This window comes from Dermochelys coriacea, chromosome 10 (assembly GCF_009764565.3).
Source record: "Dermochelys coriacea isolate rDerCor1 chromosome 10, rDerCor1.pri.v4, whole genome shotgun sequence".
NCBI lineage: Eukaryota > Metazoa > Chordata > Testudines > Dermochelyidae > Dermochelys > Dermochelys coriacea.
Window position 1 is genome coordinate 6728138 of NC_050077.1, and position 25236 is coordinate 6753373.

At 47.2% G+C, this 25236-nt stretch overlaps 2 protein-coding genes across 2 annotated transcripts; one reads left to right on the forward strand and one right to left on the reverse strand.

The window, feature by feature from the left end:
* Positions 1 to 200: 200 nt before the first annotated feature.
* Positions 201 to 9594, forward strand: B9D1 (B9 domain containing 1). The gene is made up of 7 exons (XM_038419132.2): positions 201 to 468; positions 772 to 840; positions 2071 to 2182; positions 2882 to 2978; positions 3618 to 3680; positions 7009 to 7076; positions 7270 to 9594. Exons 1-7 carry the CDS (start codon positions 400 to 402, stop codon positions 7413 to 7415), a joined length of 624 nt encoding a protein of 207 aa, XP_038275060.1. The 5' UTR covers positions 201 to 399; the 3' UTR covers positions 7416 to 9594.
* Positions 9595 to 11912: 2318 nt separating this feature from the next.
* On the reverse strand, positions 11913 to 24126 carry LOC119862818 (melanin-concentrating hormone receptor 1-like). The gene is made up of 3 exons (XM_043493747.1): positions 24000 to 24126; positions 22657 to 22739; positions 11913 to 13957 (listed from the first exon to the last, which is right to left on the reverse strand). The coding sequence occupies exons 1-3, from the start codon at positions 24035 to 24037 to the stop codon at positions 12918 to 12920; spliced, it is 1161 nt and encodes a 386-aa protein (XP_043349682.1). The 5' UTR covers positions 24038 to 24126; the 3' UTR covers positions 11913 to 12917.
* Positions 24127 to 25236: the final 1110 nt, after the last annotated feature.

The window sequence follows — 25236 nt, forward strand, 5'->3', positions numbered from 1 at the left end:
GGCTTACACTGAGCTCGCTGGGGGGGGCAGCAGTGCAGCTTGCTCTGCTGTAGCGAGGGCCCCGGGGGTGACTGGCACTACCTGCCCCTGCCCCCCCCCTCACTGGAGGCCGGGGGCAGGGGAAAGAGCCCCCCCTTCTATTTGGGGTGGGGGAGTGGGAGGGCCCTCTCCTTGGAGGGGTGGCACCCCCGTTGTCCTGGGGCGGGATCCCAAAGGGGAGTATGGGGAGGGGGGATGGGAGAGGCGGGGTTCTACCCCTGAGAGCCTGCGCAGCCCCTTGACCTCCCCCCCCCCTTCGCGCTGCGCTCGCTGGCAGGAAGTTTGTCCCGGCCGCCTCGCCGTCCGGTATCCAAGGCGGGCCGGGAGAGCGGCCCCTAGCAACGGGCCGGGAGCGGGGCCATGGCCGCCGCCGCCGCCCCCCCCACCGTCTTCCTGCTCATGGTGAACGGGCAGATCGAAAGCGCCCGGGTAAGCGCGGGCCGGCCGGGGCCAGGCTCAGCGCGCCCCCCCCCCCCGCCGGCGGAACGAGAGCGCGGCCGGGGGCCACGGTGAGGGGCGCGCTGGAGAAGCCTCGAACCAGGGCCTCCGGGAGGGGGAGGATCGGGGGCCTTGTGGGGCATCTCCCCTCCCGGTGCCATTGCACCCCCCCCCCGGCTCTGCTCAGTGCCAGGGCGCGCCCAGGGAAAGGCCCCAGCCGCTCCCGGGTCGAGGCCGCGTGAAAGGATGGGGGCGCCCCCAGGCCAGTGACCTTCTCGTCCCTCTCTCCTCCAGTTCCCCCAGTTCGACCATCTCTACTGCAAGTACTGCTTCGCCTACGGCCCCGACTGGGCCCCCACCACGGTAAGTGCCCCGCGGCGGCTGCCCTTGGCTGGGGCCCCAAAGCCCGTAGCCCCGCGGCGGGGTTGGGTTCACTAGGTTAGGCTTGTGGGTATTCGAATTGTAAGCTCCCTGGGGCAGGGACTGTCTGTTCTGTGTTTGTACAGCACCTAGCGCAATGGGGTCACGGTCCCCCACCGGGCCTCCTAGATGCTACACTAATACAAATCATAAAGATAACTCAGGAAATTCACTCAAGAGGTCTAGTGCAGGGGTTCTCGACCTTTTTCTTTCTGAGGCCACCCCCCCCCCACATGTTATTAAAAACTCGATGTGCCACAACAGCTTTTTGCTGCATATAAAAGCCAGAGCCGGCATTAAGGGGTAGCAAGAAAGGCTGTTGCCCAGGGCCCCGCACCACAGGGGGCCCCACAAAGCTAAGTTGCTCGGGCTTCAACTTCAGTCCCAGGTGGCCGGATTCAGTGCCCTGGGTTTCAGCCCCGCACAGCAAGGCTTCGGTTTTCTGACCTGGGCCCCAGCAAGTCTCACACTGGCTTGGCGAGCCCCCTGAAATCGGTTCGCGGCCCACCAGGGGTCCCGGGACCCCTGGTTGAGAACCACTGGTCTAGTGAACTGAGCACGGCGATGGGAATATATCCTGAACTCTAATACCATCTCTGCCACTGAATTTTGAGCAAGTCATTTCACTTTTCTGTGTTTTATTATTCCTTCATTTAGAAAATGAGTTTAATTATTCCTTCCCACTTCACAGAGGAAGTGTCAAGATCTATTAATGTTGGTACAGTGCTTTGAAAAACTAGAATGCTCTGTATGTGCTGTGTGGTGGTGTTGGTTTAGTTATACTTATCCCTTGTCTTGTGGTTTATGTATTCAAAACACTTCTGTTAGTTACGAGTCCAGTCAGTGCTTTTCATAAATGTTGATAAGATTAGCTACTTGCAAATTTAGTATGAATAAGGGTCAGATTTTAAATGGGTTTAATTTTGCATCAATTTGTACGCCCAACCCTGCATTTGCACATGCAAAATATTGTATTTACAAATTGAAGGGAAAGAGCTTTAGTTATTAAAAACGTAAGCTCTTTGGGGCAGGGACTGGAACTTGGCCCTGATGGTCTGTCTGTAAACAGGCAAAGAAGTTTTATATACGCTAAAAGCATATGCACTTTCCACTTTGTAATGTGAGTAAATATCAGCAGCTTGTATTTGTACAATATGTAAGCTCTTGTTTTAGGGTTTGGAAGAGGGAATATCTCAGATCACCTCTAAAAACAGAGATGCACAGCAAGCCCTTGTGTGGAATTTTCCAATTGACATCACCTTTAAAAGTACCAACCCCTCTGGCTGTAAGTAAACCACAAAGAAGATGTGTGGCTGAATTCAGGTACTGGGTACATGAAGATTGTGGTTCTGAAATGGTAGGCTGAAAGCCCTTTGATGCATCTTCATAGCATATGCTGGCATGACCTGAATAAGGGAGACTATGCCCCGCAGTTGTTGGAGAGTCAGAAATATGCATGGTTCTGGTATGTCACCTTTTGCCTTGTGAATGAAAGAAAACCCAGCATTACAGATTCATTTTTTACTTTTGTTCTACTGAGTCCAGTTTGTGTTTTCTCTTGATGGTGCTTTAGGAAATTCATTTTTTGAAGTTTCCCAAGATGAAATTACTGTGGGCTCCCCCTTTATCATTTCTGGCAATTAAACTTGCTTGGAGTAGATTCTGTGCACTCTGTGGGGTACCATATTTCTTTTAATCTTTTAAAATTACCTTTCCTGAATGAGAATATTTCTTAGACACCAGAAAGCTTTACACTAATTCAATAATACAGTTAACACTGTTTGCTTTCTTATACCCACTGGCTTTTAGTTCCCTAATACAGATAAATAAATACATTTTTGGACCTGCAGTTCTTGACGCTTTATAGTTGCTTTCAGGTAATGTTAAATAGTAGTAAGTTAAGAATGAGTTTAAGAAATTATAGGGCCAAATCCATCCCCTTCTTTGCCCTTGCCCTTATATTAACTCCTATTTTCTTTTTAAGGGCCACAAATAGTGGTAAGCGTCTATGGACCTGATCTTTTCGGAAATGATGTCGTCCGAGGTTATGGAGCTGTTCATGTTCCGTTCACACCTGGAAGGTGGGTTAATGAGTGGTTATTGTTTCTGTTTTAAATGTTCTTCCCAAATACAATTTGATCTCAGCTGCCTCTTGTTGTATTTTCTAAAGTAAAATAATCAGAGCCAAAATAAGTGGCCCCCCAAGTGTGTCTATAACTTGCTTACACCATGGGTATGGAATCTATTCTCTGGCACAGACCTTTGGTCATTGAACCTGAGCCTTGATGTTTTTTGTCCAGTGCAGGTTTAGTTTTAATTTGTGGATGGGGGAGGGCAGTTGAACACATTGTCCCAGATCCTCCCATTGAGGCACCGAACCCCCATGGCTTTCAGTGGGAGCTAGGCACCTAAATGACTTGGAGGATCTGGGCCTGCAAGTCTTTACTTCAACACTGTTAGGTCTGTCGGGGGGACTGTACTTTGGGTATGAAGGTGCTCTCCTAGCTGGCCTATCTCTTGTGCCCTTTGCAAGTTCCCCTTGCAAGCTGTACATAGGAAAAAGTTTGAGTTCATTACTTACAAGTTACTTGTGGATGTCTCATCTGATTTTTTAAATCTGTATTTGGACTTTCATTAGCATAATAAATGCAGGAGTATTAGAAATTGGCATTAGGTGCATTTCATCAATAAGTTCTCTCCCTTTATCAATTCAATTTCAGTCATAGAAGAACCATTCCTATGTTTGTTCCAGAATCCACGTCTAAGCTGCAAAAAATTACAAGGTAATACTCAAAGGTGGTGTTAGTAACATGGGAAAAGACATTTTTGTTTTAATTGGTGGTGTCTCTGATTACTCAATGTGTGCACGCACTTGTGAGTTTTTGTAAGGTTAAAGACATTGCAATGAATTTCATGGACAATGTGGTTTTATCCATCAAAGCCTTACTTTAAAATTTAACATTAACAATCTGCTTGGAGTAATGCTCTGTAACTTCATCCTATGGTGTGTATATCAATCTCCCCTCTGTGTTTTCCACCAAATGCATCCGATGAAGTGAGCTGTAGCTCACGAAAGCTTATGCTCTAATAAATTTGTTAGTCTCTAAGGTGCCACAAGTACTCCTTTTCTTTTTGCGAATACAGACTAGCACGGCTGCTACTCTGAAACCTGTTCATCCTTTTTGTTATCCATGCATTTGAAAGTGTGAATTTGAAAAGCACTTGCTGTATTCCTGCCAAGATAGAGCTATGTCTTTTTGAAAAGTAGCCACCAAATGATAACAAAGGCAAACAACCACACATTCCCTTCTATTCTCTGAAGCTTCCAAAAAAAACCCATTGACATTGATGAAATTGTGTGAGTAAGAGTTCAAACCAAACTGGCTTCCTATGTAGAATTGAAGTAAACACATTGATTTATTTCTAGAATAGATTTCACGAGTATTACACTTATTTTTCTGCTGCATCTGCTGCAGGAATTACTCCATAATGAAAACTAGCATTATGAGGATGCAGAATGTTAAGTACAGCATAATATGTTTTAAAAATATAATTGGACTGTTCCACAAGGGACATTTTTACGTTCTAAGAATGAGTGTCTACATTTATTGGTTGTAATCTGTTCTTTTTCTTGAACAGTAACTGCCTCTTTAATCTATATACATGAATTTTTATTGTTTTTCTCCCTCATTTTTTTTCCCTCCATCCTGGCATAAAAATCTCAGTATTTAAGAGCCAGAATTGATGGAGATGCTGGACTTCACAGGAAATGTTTGTAGAACATAAGACATCCCATATCCAGCTACAATGGGTGCAACTTGTCCACTTAAAAATCTAATCTGTTTTAGTAATTATATTACATTTTGTGCAATAAAATCAGAAGGCAAGATTCATTCAATCAGTAGCCATTGATCCTTTCATTGCAGGTGGCTCTTTTATTGGTTTTCAGTAAATTGTCAGGTGACATCCTGATAATGATACATTGATTGCTGGAAAAACTCATATTCGCTCTCTCACTCCAACTGATTAATTCTGAATTTGTGCTACTGACCAGATGTGGTGGGTGGAAATTACACATTGAAACAAGCTGTAGATGGTAGGACATTGACAGAATTTGGCTTCATGAAACTGGTGATGAAGTGGGACTGTTAGAGGTTGCCTGAGCCCCAATACTACTGCTCCTGTTATAAGCTTTATCTCTTCTGATTAACATATATTAACTATTGCATGGTACATGTAATTTGGTATGGCTTTTTGCAACTCTGTTAAAGGAATGGCTCTTTGAGGTTATGTACAGCTGATCTAGACACTGCATTGTGCAGTGAATCCAGATTTGGTCTGCCTGTTCTTCAGAATTGTTCTAAACTGAATTGTCCACTAGTCCCTTCCTCCTTGTCTGGTAAAGGGCCACACACATTGGCGCAATACCCTCTAGGCTTTCTTAGTGAAGACTCCATCATTCATACTCCAGTAGTAACTGTTTTCTCTGAGCTAACTGAACATTTCAGACAGATTTGTCAATCTGTATTAAAAGCAGTGGTCCAGAGGGAAACATTTTATAGAGTCCCAGAGTTTGTTTGTGAAATATCACAGGGCCCTGAGTTAGATTCAGCTGTTTTAATGTCTCTGACAATAGAGTTTGAAATATACTGGCCATGCAGGATAGAAACACCTTGTGGAATGATTTGGGCTATTTTTTGTATAGATTAAGCAATTTAGTAGTGCATAACATGGAGTTAAGACGTAAAAAGGCTTTGCAGCAGTAGGAATATAGCTGAGTTTAAAGAGAGAGAGTTGTAATCAGGTAAGGCAGGTTAGCCTCTGTATGTTTTAATAAACACATTGATGTAGTATCATCATGACAGCACTGCAACTACTTCTCTTTTTGCCAGATGAAAACTTCTGGCACCAGAGAACAAACTGTATTGCCTCAGATATGTATATTAAAGAAAGAAAAACAGGAATTCTTCCCAAAATCTGGACAGTTTTTTTAACCTTCTATTGGCCTCTTATGGCACTGTCAGTATAATGTGTTAGAAATTGCCTTATGGTAGAGTAGCGTAAAATTGCGATAGATAGTAGGGATTTTAAAGTATGAGTGAAAGGATCAGGAGGGGAGGCAGGAAAGCATTCATAATACTTCGATGACTGAGCTTTTCCTTTATGGGGCAGCTAGAATAGAACCAGTGGTGTGAGGCCTTACATTATTTTAATTAGTGATCTGTGGGCAAATTTAAACCCTGGTTTACTGTGGTTATACAAAGAACTTCCACTGAGAGTAAACACTTCCTAGTTTTAGCATGCTAATCTTTAAGGATCAGATTGTGATAGAATCATAGACACCTCAACATTAGTGGTACTGTACTCCGCAAGTAAGTAGTCCCATTCATTTCAATGGGACTTCTCGCAGCATAAGATATTACTCAATGTGCCTGGTCCAATGCTCAATGAAGTCAACAGAAGGACTTGCACTGTGTTCAGTGCACATTGGATAGGGCCCAGTGTGAGCAGGTGTATCACAATCTGTCTTTAAATTAGTCTTAAAATACTGTTGTAAATAAATTAGCTAAAGGCTTTTATTTTTTGTAGGCCACCTACCCAAAACACGATCTATAAAGGAATGGTACAGCATATACTTGCACAAATTTCTCCTGAATGAGGACTCATGAACATAACTTTTTCCCTGTCCAATATGTATTTGTTATAGCTGTTTTTCTAATTAATGACATGCAAATGGGTTCAATTTACACAGATATTGCACAGCATAACAAAGTATTAGGTCCCCTCCAGATCCTTAAAGTTAGGTGCTTTTAAAATATCTTTGACATAAACTGACCCTCCCTCACTCAGAAATAACTTACATTTAATAGAATGTAGGTGAAATTAAGAAAAAAGGAAAACTGGTCAATAGTCCAGAGGTGACATTTATCTTTGATCAAAGTAGATAAGTAGCAAGAAAAAAAATGTATCAAGCTTTAAAAATTCCTACTGTGAACAGTGGGAAACATATTTTTTTTTGTTATCGGTGCATATGATGAACCTTCCTTATAACAAATCTAAATGCTAGCAAGTGACACATCAGTGAGTTGTTTTCTTTTCTCCTTCTCTCAGTTGGTTCATGGGAAGACACCCAGAGTTCACTGACCCAAAAGTGGTAGCGCAGGGAGAAGGCCGAGAAGGTAAATGATCAGGAATTACTGTCTCTAACTCCTCTGTGACTGTGGACCAGATCTTGGCCATTCCGTTTCTTTGTTAATGCTTTAGAAGGTTAATTTAGCATATTGAAAACAACCACATCCTGGTATTCTGTTGGACATCTAATGACTGTGCAACCAGCTGTACTGGCTAATGGTGTTGTCCTCCTATTTTTAGTGACCACGGTGCGATCCCAAGGCTTTGTGACCATTTCCTTCAACGTGGTGACTAAAGACATGAAGAAGTTGGGCTATGACGTAAGCCCGTCTGACATGCAGAACCCTTCAATAGTGTCTCTTACAGATGGGATTCATAACCATTAAATGATTGGTGGGTGGGAGATTTTCAAAGGCACACATAGGAGGCAAGCACCATACTTGTACTGATCTTCTATTTTAATATGAAAGCTCAAGCCATAAGGTGTTTTGCAAAATACTTTTCTATCATAACCTTTTGTACATTTTTTTTTAGTTAATGAATTGCCAGTTTACATTTGTTTTTAAAAAATAGTTCCAATGTATTCCAAAAATCAGTGCAGGCCTAAAATTGTGTACTAATGTTTTTGAAGTGGTAGTGGGAAATTCAAATGGCCATACCTTCCACAAGGAAGGGAATCTGAGAATATTTCAGTGAAACATTCATGCACTTTCTTCTGCGAAAGCAATATTTCTTCTTCAGGCTGCTACTGCAGTGTTCCATTATAATCCCATTTGGAAGTGCTTTAGAACTAACTTGATAAAATATTTCATATACAGTAAGAGTAAATCCTTCCAAAATTTTCAATGAAAGCAGTTTGGCTTTTGCTTTTAAAAAAACTATGAGACACAAGAAAATGACGCTTCCAGTTCCCTTCCCCTCCCCTTCCCCCAATCAAGCTTAAGCACACCAACAGCAACAAAAAAATGGTTTGTTTTAGGGGGGAGTGGGGGAGGAGTTTACAGAGAGCTAAGTGTTTAATATCCCCTTGCTTGTGCATTTACCTCTCATTGGCACCATTCAGATTTAAGTGCAGATATTGCGGGAGAAATAGATCACAGTGTGAGGATCTGGAAAAGAGCACGCAGCCTGAGTAAACAGGACGTGCACTCAGCCATAAGCAATGGGGAATCCTCTGGTCCAACCTGTTACAGATCCCCTCTGCTATAAGGGATTGGCAGGAGTAGCAATCCGGGCCACCTCTTTCTGATTATGCAACTTTTTGGAATTTGTGCATTTTCTTTGTTATTGCTGAAGGCACTTCTCCCCTTGTCCTCTTAGCCCAGCTCTTCTGTGTGTTCGATTCCACAATAAGCTAAAGTAATAACTCTGTGATGATGGCATCAGCCTTTTGCCAATGAAATGTGTGTGATATCACAAATCCAGCATTCGAATGACAGTCCAGGATAGGCTGTGAGGCAGATAATTGTTTATATGGGTCCTATACCATGGCTTTCAGTAACCAACAAACGTGGTAAGGAAAATAACATGCTGAATTTCAAGTTTGATTTACAAAGGTTTTCCTCACTGTTTGTATAACCTTAGAAATTGTCATCACGTTGTTTCTTATGACAGTACATGGCAACAGCGCCAAAGCTAACACACTATTCTCAGCTGACTGCAGTTTGAGGGTACAAAGAAAGGCCTTCATTCTGAGGGTATGTCTATACTGCAATAAAAGTCATGGGCAAGGCCGCAGCTGGCGTAGGTCAGCTGACTTGTGCTGCAGGACTACAAAATTGCAGCATAGATGTTTGGCCTCGGGCTGAAGTCCTGGTTCTGAGACCCTGGAAGGGAGGTGGGTCTTAGAGCCCAGGTGCCAGCCTGAGCCCAAATGTCTATGCTGCCAATTTGAGCCCTGCAGCCCAAGCCTGAGTCAGCTGACCCGGCCACTGAGACTCGATGCCATAGGTTTTTTACTTCAGTGTAGACATACGCTGAATGTCCTCCCTTCCCTGACGTTTCACATGACTCTTGGATAAGCTGATGTTAGCGCTCTGCATTTGGATTGAATAAACCCAAATAGCTAAATATTTATATTTTTTGTCTTTTGTGTGCTTTTTACCCCTTAGGGGAACCATTTATTAGTCCAAAGCAACACAAGCTCTAGTCTTCTTATGATCTTCCCACCATTCTTTGTGTCCAAACTACGGAACTTAAATCCATAGTGAGACATCTGATTGTTTAGTCAATTTGAGAGACTGTATTTGGGTACGTAGATTTGCAAATTTTGACTTCAAATACCACGAGAAGACCAGACTTAATATTCTTTCACCTTATTTATAAGTCACTGAGACATTAAAAAGCCTTTGGAAAAACAAGCACAAAGAAAAACACATTTTGAACCACTGCACATCCATAGTAATATTAAATAAAGCATACAACTTATAGTACTATAATTCCTTATGCATGTAAAGCTGAACAATGTGTTTTGTAAATATAAATGACGAAGATATTGTAAAGCACCTTGGAATTTTGTCTGTTCCTTAGTCATTTTGTACTTTTATAAATGATTTTACAAATGTATGGTGCACAGAGTATTTTTCATACATTAGCTCTTGTTCTCTTTCTTCGTTGTGCTTTTTTGAATTATAACACTAACACCCTTTATAATTAGCTGTTCTACAACAAAGCCACAACTGAGCTCAAATTAATCAGAATATTTTTCCTGTTTATTGGCTGCTATAGGAGAAAGAGAGAGTGTGTTTTTGTCATTGTTTTTTTTTAAATATATAGTTGGTTACATTGGTGAGGGTAGCCATATAAGTACCTTGATAGAACAGATATGAAATGTTTGAAAAGCAGAGATAAATAACTTAACACAAGTGAAATATAATTCACTTGAGATTTTTACTCACTTGAGATGATTTAACATCCCTGTCCAACTAGAGCAAAACTGCATGATGATTCCATGCATGATACCCTGTTAAACTGAGGAAAAAGTCCAAACTTCACTCCCACAGTGATACAGTGAGTTTATTCACATCCAGCACTATAGGGCATTGTGCATACATGAGCTCATAGAGTCACAAATTTTAAGGGGATTTCACATAGTAGTTTGAAGTTGCCATTTATGTTGTTCGTTGTTCCTTCCTCCTCTTTCCATCTTCCGCTGTCTTTTCTTGGCTGAGATAGGTGAGGGCTCCTTTGGCAAAGACTATTAAGAACATGCCTTGCTTGGCCACACTCTCCAGGTAAAATCATGACCTGATGGATTGAAATAATTCTCTCTTGGCGTTGGTGACATGCAGGAGTTAACCACTCTAAATTGTGGGAGGAGGGAGGAAATATTTTCCAATTCAATTATTTTCAAAAAAATTAGCTAATCACAATACCTTAGAGACAATGTCTGCATTTTAGATAATACTGTAAATGAGTCGCACATCTGTCAGCTACATTTTTATAACATTGTCTATTATCTTTGTGCTTCTTGAGGGTCCTTCGGTGTCCTAGTAGACTCTTTAATATCATCCCATTCTTTTAATCCTTTCTTCAAGGGCTTGGTGTTCTGTGCCTTTAGTAGGTAAGCCCTTCAGAGCAGGGACATTTCAATGTCTGGCACAGTTTGTCTGTTGTCCAGCACCATGTACGTATCTTGTGCTGTCAAAATACCGATTACAATGACTCCTGGCAAATCCTAGAACAACTACTCCTGGGAGCATTCTGCGCCAAAAAAATAAAAATTCTGCGCACAATATTTTAAAACTCTGCAACTTTTATTTGTCAAAATAATACTACATAATCACACCAGTTTTAATTATTTTGGTAATTTATTTCAAAATACCTGTCAGCAAGTATGCCTGTGACAATACAGACACATACAAAAATTCCCCCAGGAGTAGAGAGTTAAAGAAACACCTATGACAGCGCAGTTCCTGTTTCTCTGTCCCCTTCTTCCCCAGAGCCCAGCTGGGGGGGCAGACACCCACAACCTCTCTCCCCCCAGAGCCAAGCCACAGGACCCCCCTTGCCCAGATACCCCCACACACACACCCAGAGTCCAGACGTGGCTCCCCCAGCCCAGACACCCAGTCCCCTCCCCACCCCCGCCCCAGTGCCGAGGGATCCAGAGGGGGAAACAGCCTGATGCTTGGTCCCAACTTGCATGGAGTTTCCTGCGCGCCTTGCCTCAGGGCATGCTGGGACCTGCAGCTGCCAGAAACCCTCTAGCTCCTTCTCCCTTCCCCTCTCATCCCTGGTGTCTTCTACGCCGGGTCCAGTTGCCTCTAGTGGCGGCCAGCAGCACTGCAGCCCATTTCTGGGGGGGAAAGGAAATTCTGCATGCACAATGTTCATTTCTGCAAAATTCTGCATTGCGCAGTGGCACAGAATTCCCCCAGGAGTCATTGGCAATCAGTATCACTCCTTCATTACCTGTAGGGGGTCAATACACTTGTCTCCCAGAGACTAGGTCCATTACTTCCCCAGATCCCTCAGCCTTAAGCACTGGAAATCAAAGCAATATCTCCTGCATGCATATGCTAAGGCTACATCTACGCTACACACCAGCTGTCAGTGTGTAGTGTACATCTAGCTACACGCCACAGTGAAATGCAGGCTGCGTCCACACTGCAGTGTGTAGCTACATGTGTCAGTGAAAGGCTCTGGCATAGGGGAGGAAGTGTGGAAAGGCTTCAGCAGCTCCCATTCCCTCCCCCCCAAGCCTTTCCCTGCTGCTGGAGCCTTTCTCTGCAGGTGTGGGAGGTGTGGCTTAGGTAAGTAGGGAACCGTGTAGGTATGTACTCAGGCACACATCTACACCCTTCAGGTGTATCTTTACTCTTCCCAGCTATGCAGCTCCTCACCAACTCCACTCCTGTTGATCCCTATGCCAGGAGGGTACTATACACACCACCAAACAAAGTCGAAATGTAGACATACTTTCAGTGACTGAGGGGTACATGATCCACTGAGGACAGGGAGAGAGGCTTTGTTCTGATAACATAATGAGGATAAGGAAGAGAAGAGACCACACACTAATGCTCAAAGGGAAAGAGGGTGACAGAACAGAGTCGTAGACGCACAAGCATTATATTTAACAATGAAGATAGTTACAGTTTGTGAGAAATCTATTGAGCTTGCATATTTGCAGCTAGTACACATTTACTAAATATTAAAGAATTCTTGTTATAAAAAGGAAGCCACCGTACTATAATAGATACCTAAAGCCATTTCTTTCTGCTCCCTCCCCAGTGAGTTGGAACAATGCCAATGGTTTTATCTATTAGATCTGCATGCTCTCTGTCCCAATATGCTGGTCATCTTAGTACCACCAACTGTGGCTGTAACTCTAAGCTTACAGACTGATGTCATCCAGACAGTCAACTTCCAGGATTTCTCATTGTTAACCACCCAGAAGATTAAAAATACACATAGCTCAAGCCAGTGAGAAATCAGCATGTCACCCTGCCACCAATGGGAGCAGCATGAGAAAAATACACTTTTCCCAAAGCCAGGTGAGGTGTTCAAGGGGCTTCAGCTTCGTAACAACAGAACCAGAGACCTTAAAGGTGGATAAGAGCGACGTTGGCCAGTCCTGAATCCTTCCCTTCAATGTACTCTTGCGGGCTTTGTCAAGTCAGGTTTTAGTAGCAGTGATTCAAGCAATGGGGTTTCCAGTACATCCCTTACAAAACTATCATCCCACCCTGGAGTAGGTCTCACGGTAAGGAATTCTTTATAGTCAGCCTAAAAGATGTTCTGCTCCTGTTCACCCTATAACTCCTGGTTGTGTGCCCTAAGACAAGGCTAACCCCTTCTTTTTGCTGCTTGGTGTCTACAACCTCAAAACTTTTTGACACCTATTTGTACCACCTGGCCATCACTCAGCTAAGTCATGCGGGTTACCTCTAAGGAACCAAGACAGAGAGAGAGAGACAATTGTCTATATTATGAGAGTATGTCATGCTAAGATAGGTCTCCTGGTTTGGCTCAGGACTTATTTTCACAGAGGGACTGATTTTCCCAGTGGCGTGTCTGTCACCTCTTCTGGCCTGCTGGTCCGGGCAGATTGCCTTCACCAGGTTCCTCTGAAAAGTGTCACTCAACACAATGTATATGAAGGGGTTGATGCAGCTGCTTGCATAACCCAAGCTGATAGCTACATTATAGGTATAGAGGAACATAATGGAGGGCTGGGTGACTTTGAGATGGACCAACTGCAGGATATAATAGGGCGCCCAGCAGATAAAAAAGGCGGAGCAGATGGTTATTGCCATCCGCATGATCTTCTTAGTCCTGGCTCGGAAGTTTCTCTGGGGCAGCGGCAGCACCATGCGTGAAATGTGCCTCTGTATCTTCAAATACACAATGCAGATGACTGAGAGCGGGATGACAAACGCCAGGAAGAACTGGTACAGCGTGTACCAATAGATATCAACTGAGAGGTTGGGTAGGATGATGCCACACCCAGCTTTGCTGCCAGGCAGAGCAATGGGCTGGGTGTACATGAACACCGGCACAATGGTTAGGAGAGACAGCAGGTAGAGCAGCAAGATCACCATGGCAGCTGTGCAGGGGGTACGCATGTAGGCAGAGCGGATGGGGTGTACTGTGGCCAGGTAGCGGTCGATGGCCATTGCTGTGAGGATGTATGTGCTGGCGAACTGGCTGTTGGCATCTAAAGCAGTGATGATGGTGCACATGGTAGCCCCGAAAAGCCAGACCCCATTCCCTAGGAGCTGGTGGATAAGCAAGGGCATGCCCAGCAGGAACAGGAGGTCTGTGATGGAGAGGCTCATGATGAAGACATCTGCAGTGTTGTGGTTTCTCTTAGGTTTTTTGGTGATGGTGTAGATCACAATGCTGTTCCCTACAGTGCCTACCAGGCAAATTATGCCAAAAATGACAGGGAGGACGATGCTACTGTAGTCTTCCATTTCCCTGGTGCCTGCAGAGAAAAAGAACAACATGTCATTAGACAAGTGCCTCACAGGTAGAAGACGGAAGGGTTGTGAGCCATTCCTCCGTCGATCTTCCCCTTATCCATCCCGCTATACATACATTACTGGGAATTAACTAGCAAAAGGCAGAATAAATAAGAACCAACTTCAAGTTCCACCCGAGAATCAAACTAAACCTGCTTTGTGGTTGGAAAATGTTTAGGTAGCCTTTTAATGTTATTATTTCTTAGCTGTATGGTATAGCAGGCCCAGAAGCATCAGATACTATTATTTTGGGGTATTTCCAGCCCTATAGGAAGCAGGCCCTGTTGGCAATTGCATGAGAAAAATAGTTCTTCCTGTCTCCTACCTGGAAAATAGACCTTTTGAAAGGTCACTGCAAGGCAGCTCTCCTCCCCTTCCCCCACCGCTCAGTGATGATCATCTGCCCAGCTCCCTAAGATCCTAACTGTGAGAGCACTTTGGAAATACCTCTGCCCTGGCACAGAACTGCAAAAGTCTATGAGGGCTGCTGGTGAAGGGTCAGTATCGCATCATCAGCCTCCAAGATAAATCTTCCAAGGATGTTAGCGAGGGAGGAGAATATTCAAGGTCAACTCCTCACCCTTCTAGCCTTAAATTGTTCCTCCTGTCCCGATTCCTGCTGGCCGTCAGCAGCAGCAATAGCCTTAATGGATGGGCTTTCGTTCACGCGCTACTTGTTGGCCACGCTAAGGCACAGCCAGCCTTCTCTGGCTTAGCACAGCAAATGCAAAGTGACTTAGTAGCTTGCAGACACAGGGAGCTAATTGGACACATCAATGAGATGTCGCCTTTGAAAAATGAACTTTTGATCAGAGCTGAAATGTCAAGTTAATTAAAAATAAAATACAAGCTGCATCTGTCAGAGCAGACCTACCTCCAGCCCCGTGTGCTCAGTGCAGGTGACTCTTCCTGCTCATCAGCCTGACTCATGCTAATCAATCGCTGGTTATTCCAAAGGCGCATGACATCTTTGTGTCCAAAGGCCAAACCCAACTGCCACTGGAAGTAGCTCCCCAGCCTTTGCTAGGAGCTGGATTAGGCCTAGGGTGACCAGACAGCAAGTGTGAAAAATCAGGACGGGGGCAGGGGTAATCGACACCTATATAAGACAGAGCCTCAAAAAAATCGGGACTATCTCTATAAAATCGGGACATCTGGTTACCCTAATTGGGCCGTAAACCTGGGTTCTTTTGGTCCTGACTTATAAGCACCTCAGGAACACTGCACTGTCATCATTTAATGCCTTTCACAGCATCAGTGTTAAATCAGCCAGTAATTGTCCTCCATCTGAGAACATTGTTACTTCAGAATGGCTAAAGATCAAAACAAAAAAACCCATAGCTGCTTTTCCTTTTGAGGCACAGGAGGTTCGTGTAAGATGGGCCATCAAGTATTCTGTTGGGTTTGTTTTTTTTTTAATAGAAGGAACAAACTGTACTTTCCTTCATAAATAAAGTATAGTCCTCCTCTAGATATGGCTTTGCCAATTGGGCAGAAGACGTTCACAGAAGCCAGTAAGGAAGGGGAGTCAAGCAAAGGAAACAAAGAGGCTCAGGTTCATTGCGGAGCTTTGGCGAAGAGAAACCTAAGAAGCCGGAAAGGAGTGAGTTTATGAACCTGCCCTGTTTTATTAGCCAACCTGCACAGCGTATCTGGGGCCAAATGTTCAGGCAAGCTCTAACCCCTGCGCACTCAGATGACAAGCTTCTAACGCCCATGAGACAACTTGTAAATACATGTAAATCCATCTGGGGTCAGTGCATGTCAATCCTATGTAGGGTGACCATATGTCCCGTTTTGTCTGGGACAGTCCCTTTTTTAAGCCCTGTCCTGGCCATGCCAAATTTTTTGACAAAAGTGCGTATTTGTCCCGTTTGCTTCTGCCAACTGATCAAGTGGGTAAAAACAAACGGAACAAATGCTCACTTTTGTCCAAAAAGTGGAGTGCAGAGGAACATGTGGGGGGGCGGGGGATGAGCAGCTATGCCAGCCCTGTGCAGGGGGGGGAGGCAGGGCTCAAGCAAGTAGCTCAGGTCAGCCCAGCAGGGGAGGGCTGAGGCCAGCCTCATGCGGTGTCCCGTTTTTCCCTTTGGGAAATATTATCACCCTAATCCTATGTCCTGTGTGCACAGAAAGGTGTTACGGTGACGTGTTTTGGGCACTGGGATTAAGATGACCCGCTCTATTGCCAGCAAGAGGTCATGAAAATAAAAAACCTCAAGGGCCACTCTGACTGACGTGATGCACTTTAATGGGCCTGATCCAAAGTCCATTCAAGTCAATGGAACTTCAATGGGTTTGGGATTAGGCCCAAAATACTTATGGGGCATCCTGAAGCGTTCCCCTTTAGTCTGCATCTAGGCATCTCTCTCAGCCAGTGCTGCCTGAGAGTGGTAGTTCTCTTGGCTTTTGAATCAGCTTAGCTCAAGCGCCAGAGAGAGCTGCCCCAAGCTGCAGCTGACCACTGACTTCCATCAGTAGCCACCTCCCCCGCAAATTTAGGAAGATCAGCAACACGGCTGCTGTACAAAATGCTTCCAGTTGGTTGGATCAAGTGGTGACGTTAACCCATTTTAATAGAGCTGGGAGCCCATTTGTTTCTCCCAGCAGGACTATCATTTACGCTACATGGCCCCAAGCCTGCGGTGATCTGTATGGGCAGATGGCAGCACCCCATTGGCTCCAAGGGGCTGAGCCTGTGCTCAAGGCCCAGAGTTGAAGGCCGGGAGGGCCCACTAGATCCTCTGGTCTGACCACAGGCCACCCGAAATGAGATCAAAGCAAATGAGCCCCACTGTTACGTGCCACAGGCAGCACATAGGAGGGACCAAAGTGCATCAGTATCCGAGGGGCCCCCCCAAAGGCAGGGAAATGATTGATCTACACGCAGATAACCCTGGCCCACACCCCATGCTGCAGAGGAAGTCAAAGAACTCCCCCATCCCCTCCTCAAGGTCGGTGCCAATCTTACCCGGGGGGACAATTCCTTCCCACCCCCACATGGTGATCAGTTAGACCAGGGATCTCAAACTCAAATCACCACGAGGGCCACATGAGGACGAGTACATTGGCCCAAGGGCCACACCGCTGACACCTTTTCATACAAAGATACAAAAGCCCCCTCCTCTGCCCCTGGCCCTGCCTCACTCCACCCCTTCCATGAGGCCCCGCCCCTGCCCTGCCTCTTCCCACCCCCTCCCTGCCCCTATTCCAACCCTTTCCCCAAATCCCCGCCCCGGTCCCGCCTCTTCTCCACCTCCTTCCCTGAGTGCGCTGCGCCCCCGCTCCTCCCCCCCTCCATCCTGGAAAGTCCTAAGCGCCACCAAACAGCTGTTTGGTGGTGGGAAGCGCTGGGAGGTAGGCGGAGGAGCAGGGATGCAGCGTGCTTGGGGGCGAGGAGGGGGTGAGGGGAGCTATGGCGGGCTGCTGGAAATAACTCCGCAGATTGTGTGTTTGAGACCCCCTGAGTTAGACCCTGGGCAAGACCCAGCCAGCCAAGCACTTAAGAGCAGGGTGAGACTACTCAGTGACACCGCAGAGCCCTGGCCCTCCCCACCCTACACATGGCCCAGCCCTGATGCTTCAGAGGAAGACGATTAAAAAAACCCTCCCAGAACACACTGATGGGGCGGGAAGGGAAGATCCTTCTCTGACCCCTGCCAGTGGCAGCTGAAACCCTAAAGCATGCACAATTTTCATTAGCCCAAGCCTGCTTTTTGTGCCAAAGTCATTCATAAAAATAGCGAACAAGCTTGGTCCCAAGACCAAGCCTTGAGGAACTCCACTCGTAACCTCCGACAGGCCAGCTTTCAGCACAAGCCATTGTCTTCTCCTCTGGAGCCAACTCCTTTGCCACTTCACAAGGCTGCTAGTGCCCCCCCAGTTTACTAATAATTTCCCATGTGGCCTGGTGTCAAATGCTTTACTGAAGTCCAAGTATATCAGAGTTCCTGCCTTCCCCTTCACTAAAATAAAAACCATTTATTTCCTGAAAGAAGGAAATCAGATTAGCCTGCCATGATCTGCCTTTGGTCAATCCATGCTGCATTCCAACCCCTTTGCCATTTACCTCAATGGTAAATTCACTTATGGTCACAATTTGCTCCAATTCCTGGCATGACTGCTGATGTCTCCCTGTGCTCATCATGATTCAGGAGCAGGGCAGTGCTTTTCAAAGACACCTAAGACAATTAGATGGCCATAGCCCACGAGAGTTGGGTGCCCAACTCAGGGCCCTTTGACAAGCGTAGCCCATGCCCTATGTCTGTCTAGCGCCGAGCACAGTCGGGCCCAGGTCTGGTTGATCCCAGCTGGTTCTGCTGCAGTAGAAATGCTAAATAACAAGAATTCTGAATCTTGCCAGTGGGTTTTGAGGTCATCCGCCCGCAAGTCTGTGAAATGGGTGACGCTCTCCCTTCAGCCATTTTCTCAGCCAGGACACTCGGAAAGGCCAGGAACTAACTGATGGTGTCAAACACCATGCCCGGTCCCTGCAGCAGAGCAATTTCAGAGGGGCAGCCAGCTGTTTGTGATGCGATTACTTACCCACGGTACATAATTGTTTAACTTGGTGAGTAGAAACTAATTCCATGTCCTCGTTCCCTAATGCCATCAACACGTACACTAATTACACGGGCAGCGCTGGGAGGTAGGCAAAGGAGCAGGGGTGCGGCGCGCTCGGGGCGGTGCAATTTGGGCCACAAACGCTCTGTGAAATGTTACTCCACACACTGTGAAGTAAAGCAAAACAAGGAAATACACCCAAACCCACCGCGCGTGCGCACACACATACACATCCAGCCCATGCGCGCACACACACACACAATCTGTGAATTCAAAACAAGGAAATACACACACCGTCCACACACCTGTGAATTCAAAACTAGGGAGTAGGTACCGACACAGATCTACTGTATCCCCTTACACTTTCTCACTGCAACAAAAAAGTATGCCTGCACTGCCCATACCACTCATCCTTCAGAGGACAGGCCCAATGGGTCCTGCTTTAATGACTTTAAAGAGCTGGAAGGTTGGCAGTTTCTGTATGTTTCCTGCTTTGTGCCCTAAATCTCAGTGCTGGTTATGATGCCAAGTTTGCTTGCGTGGGGCTGATGTAAGCCTTGTCTGGGGTGGTGTTCCATGTCTGCGACAGCTTGGGCTTAAACATTTAGAGTCTGAGCCAACACCCATTGATGTCATTGACCCTAATGAGCTTTCGATTGGATCCTTGGCGAGAATGTGTACTTACCATTGGACTATATAAGAGGAGCTAGGGTTGCCAACCCTCCAAGATTGTCCTGGAGTCTCCAGGAAGTAAAGCAGTGGTTCCCAAACTGTAGGGCATGCCTCCCTTGGGTGGGGGGGCACAGAGGAACATTTAGGGGAGCATAGAGGGTCCTCAGCTAGCCCCCATGAGGGGGGTGGCATGGGAGCAGGGGCAGGGAGGGAGCAGCACCCAGCCCTGCTCTGCCCCCAGCTCTGGTCCAGTCTTGGCCTCAGTTCCCAGCTGCAGCTGTGCTCCCAGTCCAACCCCACCCAGTCCCTGGCTCCCAACCCAGCTGAGGGTCAGCACCTGGCTGCAGCCCTGACTGCCAGCCCCAACTATGGCCTGGCGGTGGTGCCTCCAGGCAGGGGCAGCGCACGGAGCCCTCTGCTCCCCCACCAGGGGCCGCAGGGACGTGCCAGCCGCTTCTGTGAGTGGCGCAGGGCCAGGGCAGGCAGGGAGCCTGCCTTAGCCCCACTGCGGTACCGACCGGGAGCAAGTGCTGCCCGGACAGAGCCCGCAACCCTCACCCTCTCCTATACCCCAACCCCCTGCCCCAGACCTGAGCCCCCTCCAGCACCCAAGCTCCCTCCCAGAGCTTGTACCCCGCACCCCCTCCTGCACTCCAACACCCTGCCCCAGGCTTAGCCCGGCGCCCCCTCCGATACTCCTAACCCCTCGGCCTCAGCCCAGAGCCCACTCTCCCTCCTGAACCCAACCCCCTACCCCAGCCCAGTGAAAGTGAGTGAGGGTAGGGGAGAGTGAAAGACAGAGGGAGGGGGAATGGAGTGGGAGGGGCCTTGGGGAAGGGGACGGGGCAAGGGTGTTTGGGTTTGTGTGATGAGACAGTTGGCAACCCTACTCCCAGCCCCAGGCCCACCCCTAGCTGTGGCCCCAACCTCAGCCCCTGGCTCCCAACCCAACCACAGCTCCAGTCCCAGCCTCGGCCCCCTTATTCCTGTCTGTGCCCCCTCTTCCTGCCCCTCCCCAGGGAGTCATGGCCCTGCACCCGGCCCCAGTTCCCAACTGTGGCTCCCGGGGGGGCAATGTGAAAATTTTGGGAACCACTGAATTAAAGTGTAACCTTTAATTAAAGATTAAATCATGTGACAAAACCTCCAGGAACACGGCCAACCAAAACTGGCAACCCTCTGTGGAAGATGCTCTTGTCTGCACTCCCTCGGAGGGGAAGGGAACCCTGTGGCATGCAGCCCCCTGGAGTACAATTTGTACTGTCCTGTGGGACAGCATTTCCTACGGTGAGTAGATGTAAGAACCAAGCTAGGGTAACAGGTCAGACTCCGAACCCTGGAGCCAACCCCCGCCTCCTCCTCTGCCCCAAAAAAAACATTAGGGGTCTTTGAAATGCTAGCCCACCTACAGATGGAAATTAATACCCTCCTTGATTTTTCCAAAGGCTGCTACTGTGTGCATAACGCTGGTAGCTGGGTCCGGGTGAATGGCTTGGCCGGGATATGTGCACATTTCTAATGGCAAGCTAGGCCCCTGGCTTTTACAAATAGGTAGAGGGGAATGGCTGCATGGCAAGCTCCGGACTTGTTTAGCCAAGGGGGGGGGGGCTGCAGGGCAGGCTTGAGGGACATCAGCAGAGCAGGATGTGGAGAGAGCAGGGGACTTCATGTCAGGGATAAAGCGCACTGGCAGAACTGTTGAGCTGGGGACCCCAGCACTGGAAAACCCAGGGGTTCAGATTGAGGAGCATCTGCAGAGCTGTGTGTGGGGAGCCCAAAACTTGGCTCCTGGCCTTCCTGCAACACCCCTAAATATCAATTAACAGCCACATCAGAACAGTGTTTCCATTCAGTCCCCTGCACTAGCCCACAAATAGAATGAAATGGGAGATGCAGGAAAATACATGGTCACCTTACCGAGCCTATGTCAGTAAAGCAACCGGTGCTGCAATTTCTATTGCTGGTTGCTTGTAACTGATGATTTTGCCAGAGGTAGTGGGTAACCTTTGACTGAGAACACAGCTTCCCTGTGCCTCATGAAGGCTTGTGGCTACTAAAGAAGTAGCAAACTGTCAAGCCAGTTGTTTCAGGTCAGGGTATGTGACTTCCAAGTTCCAACAGCAAAACAAGTCCTGATATTGTCGCCTGAGAGTGGCAGCTGGTTATAGTCAAAGGGTGAAATTCACTCCTTTGCAGAGGGCCAGCAGAAAGACTATGCACCACTTCGCTCCCGTTCTATTGTCCAGGACTAGCACAAAAGTATAGGTTAGATTAGATTTAGATCACACGAGACCAAACAAATACAACCAGACCGGGAGCTTTGCCTGACATCCCAGGGTTACTTCTGAACGAGTTGAATTCACAATATTTCCACTGGTTATTTTCCACTCCTCCAGCTGCCTCCGCATTGCCTGGCTTTGGCAGGGACTGGAAGCACAAGCCCCGCAAACTACCATGAGAATGTCTCAAACATTTCCCCCTCACCGTTGGGAAGTTTGGATGAGGTTTCAGGAGCATCTGATCCTTTGGTTCTTCTCCCAACCAGCCCCACACCTCTAAGGTTCAACTCCATTTACTTAATTCCGCTGTGGTGTTTGGGCATGGAAAGACAGCGTCAGTGTGATTTGCGAACAACCCCTGCTTTTACCTGATTTACATCAGAGGGAAAAGACCATGCGTTGGGGGCAAGGGGAGAGATCTATACCCCTGAGTGTCACAGTTATACTGCCCAAATTCCCATTGTAGACAGTGCTGTGGCAACAGGAAGGCTTCTCTCATGGAGGGGGAGTACCTATGCTGCCAACAGGTGAAGTTCCCCCCTTAGTGTAGGTAGCATCTTCAATGAAACGCTACAGCAGTGCAGACATTGTAAGTGTAGACAAACCCTAAGTCTACACCTCCACATACAGCTGTTACTTGTGGGTGTGTACCTAAACTCATATGGGCCTCCTGGGTGCCCTTGAGCAAGTCACTTTCACTGCTTTGTGCCTCAGTTTCCCTCACAGCTGTAATATAGGGATAATGATACTGACCTGCTTTGGGAAGTGCTTTGAGATCTCCTGATGAAAAGTGCTAGATAAGAGCTGGGTCACGATAGCCAGGGACTAAATGGCGTTAAACATGTGACTTAAAATGCAAATTTCAGGCCACAAGAAGCATTGAATACAGAGTGTTAGTTATGAGTCAACATTCTGGCATAAGTGATTTTTGTGGTTGCAGGCAGAGTGTGGCTGTGTATGGACAGAGCACGCGTGTGCAGATAACGTAGCCAGCACACGGCAATCTAACTGGGACAGCAGGTAGCCATGTGAGTGACAGGCTGTAGCACAATGTCCCGCTCATGGTGACATGTCAGATTTAGAGCCTGGGGGAGGGGAGACGGGACAGGAAAGGGAAATAAACACAAAGCGAAAGGAAGGCGCTTTACCTGCCCAAGGTGCAGCTGTCACGTTGGAATCATTTGAACCGCATATGTTGCTGAAGAAATCGCTCTTAGGCTCAGCCATCTCCCTAGGATTCAAGAACAAGCAGCCATAGATCAGTCCTGGAGCAGGGAGTCCCTCAGTAACACTGCAGGCTGTGGTCTAATATACATGCCTGTTCCTTACACTTCATGCCACTTTCCCCAGAGGACACCAGGAGACTTGGCTAGGATCTATACAAGCAGCGATAGTACCCGAGCCATGGCTGACAAGGTGATCACACCATCCACTATGGCTTTGTCTACACTAGCACGTTTGTCACTCAGGGGTGTGAAAAAAGCACCACCACCACCCTGTGACTGACATACATTTCACCGACTAAAGCGCCGATATGGACAGCACTATGTCGGCAGGAGATATACCTACTGCCGCTTGTTGGGGGTGGTTTAATTATGCTGGCGGGAGAGCTCTCTCCTGTCAGGCTACATGGGAGACCTTACAGCGGCACGGCTGTAGCAGTCCCGCTGAGCTACTGTAAGGTCTATAGTGTAACCATAGCCTAATAGGCACTTACTTTAGAGTAATGTCATCATAGAAAAATCTAAGCACACTAGAGCAAGCCACCTACATAGAGAACACAGCCTTCTAATAATCCATTAGCTCTTTCATATTTAACTGTCTCGCTGTGCACCATTTAATCCTCTCTATATGTTCTTTCTTACTCAGATCTAGTGCTTTAAGGTGCTTTGAGTCATCACATGAGCCCAGAAACATACTTACTTAGTCATCTTTCCCAGTGATTAAAGGCTATTCTTCGGTATAAAATATATTTTCCGCAATACAGAAGCTTATAAAAGATTTGGGGTGCGGGAGGAAGACTACTCGCAAAGAAACCAAAGCCACAGTGACCTTCTCATTTCGACTAGCTCTTTTATATGCAGCTCTATTTGCTCTCATTTAAACATATGTAAATAGCTGAAGAACTGATTTATCAGTCAGAAATGATTTGGCATGGAATATACACTGTGGGTAGCAGAGGTGAGTGCATCAGATAGATGCAGTGTTTGGTAGCAGTGATTTAAATGGAGTAGATGTTATGGTTGGCCTGGGCTCTGCGTGATGGTTAGCACTGGTGAGGAACACAGATGATTACATAGGATAGATATCATAGTTAATGTCAGTGTTCATGTGGGATGGAGAGCCCGGAGTGTATGAGGCACAGGACAAAATCAAAATGTTTCAGACTGCACGCGGATCCCACCCTGTTCCTAATCTGCCCTCTCTCACGGTGGTCTATTACCGGCGAGCAAGTCCTTGATTGTAAAGAAAAGAAAGCAATTAGCAGTACCTGTGAAGCTGCTTGGCACTTCCTCCGTTTATGCTCATCAGTGGCCACGGATGCTGCTCCCCTCCCGATGCCTTGCGTGTCTTGCTGCTGAACTGAACTGCTTTACTAGTGCTCAGCCAGCCAATTAAAAACAACAGCTCAGCCAGAGCGATGCTAACACAAAAACTGCACAAAGCGCCGTTCCCACTTGTCCAGCAGTGGTTTGCCTTCAGGTAAAATCTTGGGGCTTGAAACACCTACAGGAAGAGGGTGTTTTCATTAGCGAGCTTTAAGGCAACAGGAATAATTGCTGTACACAGCTGTCACTGGCAAAGCAAGCTAGGCCCATGTGATGCAGCCACTTTCTAGCCCCACAGGCAGAACTCAGATCCAGTGCGATAAAGCAGCTGGGATGGGGTGAAATGGAGCCTCCCTGAAGGGTGAGCCGTAGGACTGTGGTCAGTGCCCATCAGGGCTACTGGCCTGCTGCAAACCAATGTACCAATACCTTCCCTTAGCAGCGCCTTCGCCCCAAGAATGGGCACGTGCTTTAAGGGACAGCCCCATTGACATGCACTGGCAGGGGGAGGCGTGCAGCCCACCAGGACACAGCCCAATGAACAGCGTCTGGGGTTTAAGAACAATGCATCCAAACGAGCCCCACCGAGTGCTGCATGGCTCCCTATGCACCCTGGAGGGACCTGCTGGCTCTGGCTCTGGGAGGACCCTTTGGTTCCAGGCCACGTAGCATCACAAGGTCTGCGACTCCAGTCTGCACCCTCAGAGCGCAACAAAGCAGCCCCCAATCCAAATCCCCGCTGTGCACGATTGGGAGCAGAGACTTGAAGCCAGGTGTTCCCTAGCCCAGGTGAGGGCTGGGACCACCAGGCTAAGTGTTGGGTGGGGAGGGGCCTTTCTTGTTGGAGCTGTAATTTGTATAACGAATTAACCGTTCATTGCGCTGGAACGAGAGCGGGTCACTACAGGCCAGCGATTTGGGTGCTCCTGCGGGAGACTCAGGGTCATGCCCCTGCTCCATGGACTAGGTACATATTTATCCCAGGTGGAACAGCTCAGCTGGAGAGAAACCCACCCCAGGCTTGCCCGGAGGTTCCAGCCCTTGCTTCTGCTCAGGTAGAGGGAGGCTTCAGTCCTGGCTTGCCCCCTAGCCACTGGGCTATTGGTATCCAGGCTACGCATGCCAGTCAACCCCAGAAATCCTCACTCCATGCAGAGCCCAACCCAGGAAACCTGCTCT

Bases quoted from the DNA above. Each gene is read 5' to 3' on its own strand.
- B9D1 (XM_038419132.2), top strand. From the start codon at position 400: ATGGCCGCCGCCGCCGCCCCCCCCACCGTCTTCCTGCTCATGGTGAAC. The intron at 469-771 runs GTAAGCGCGGGC...TCTCTCCTCCAG, and splicing joins GGCAGATCGAAAGCGCCCGG to TTCCCCCAGTTCGACCATCT. The intron at 841-2,070 runs GTAAGTGCCCCG...CTCTTGTTTTAG, and splicing joins CCGACTGGGCCCCCACCACG to GGTTTGGAAGAGGGAATATC.
- LOC119862818 (XM_043493747.1), bottom strand. From the start codon at position 24,037: ATGAGCATAAACGGAGGAAGTGCCAAGCAGCTTCACAG. The intron at 22,740-23,999 runs GTACTGCTAATT...CTTGAATCCTAG, and splicing joins AGTGCCAAGCAGCTTCACAG to GGAGATGGCTGAGCCTAAGA. The intron at 13,958-22,656 runs GTAAAGCGCCTT...TTTTCTCTGCAG, and splicing joins GACAGCTGCACCTTGGGCAG to GCACCAGGGAAATGGAAGAC.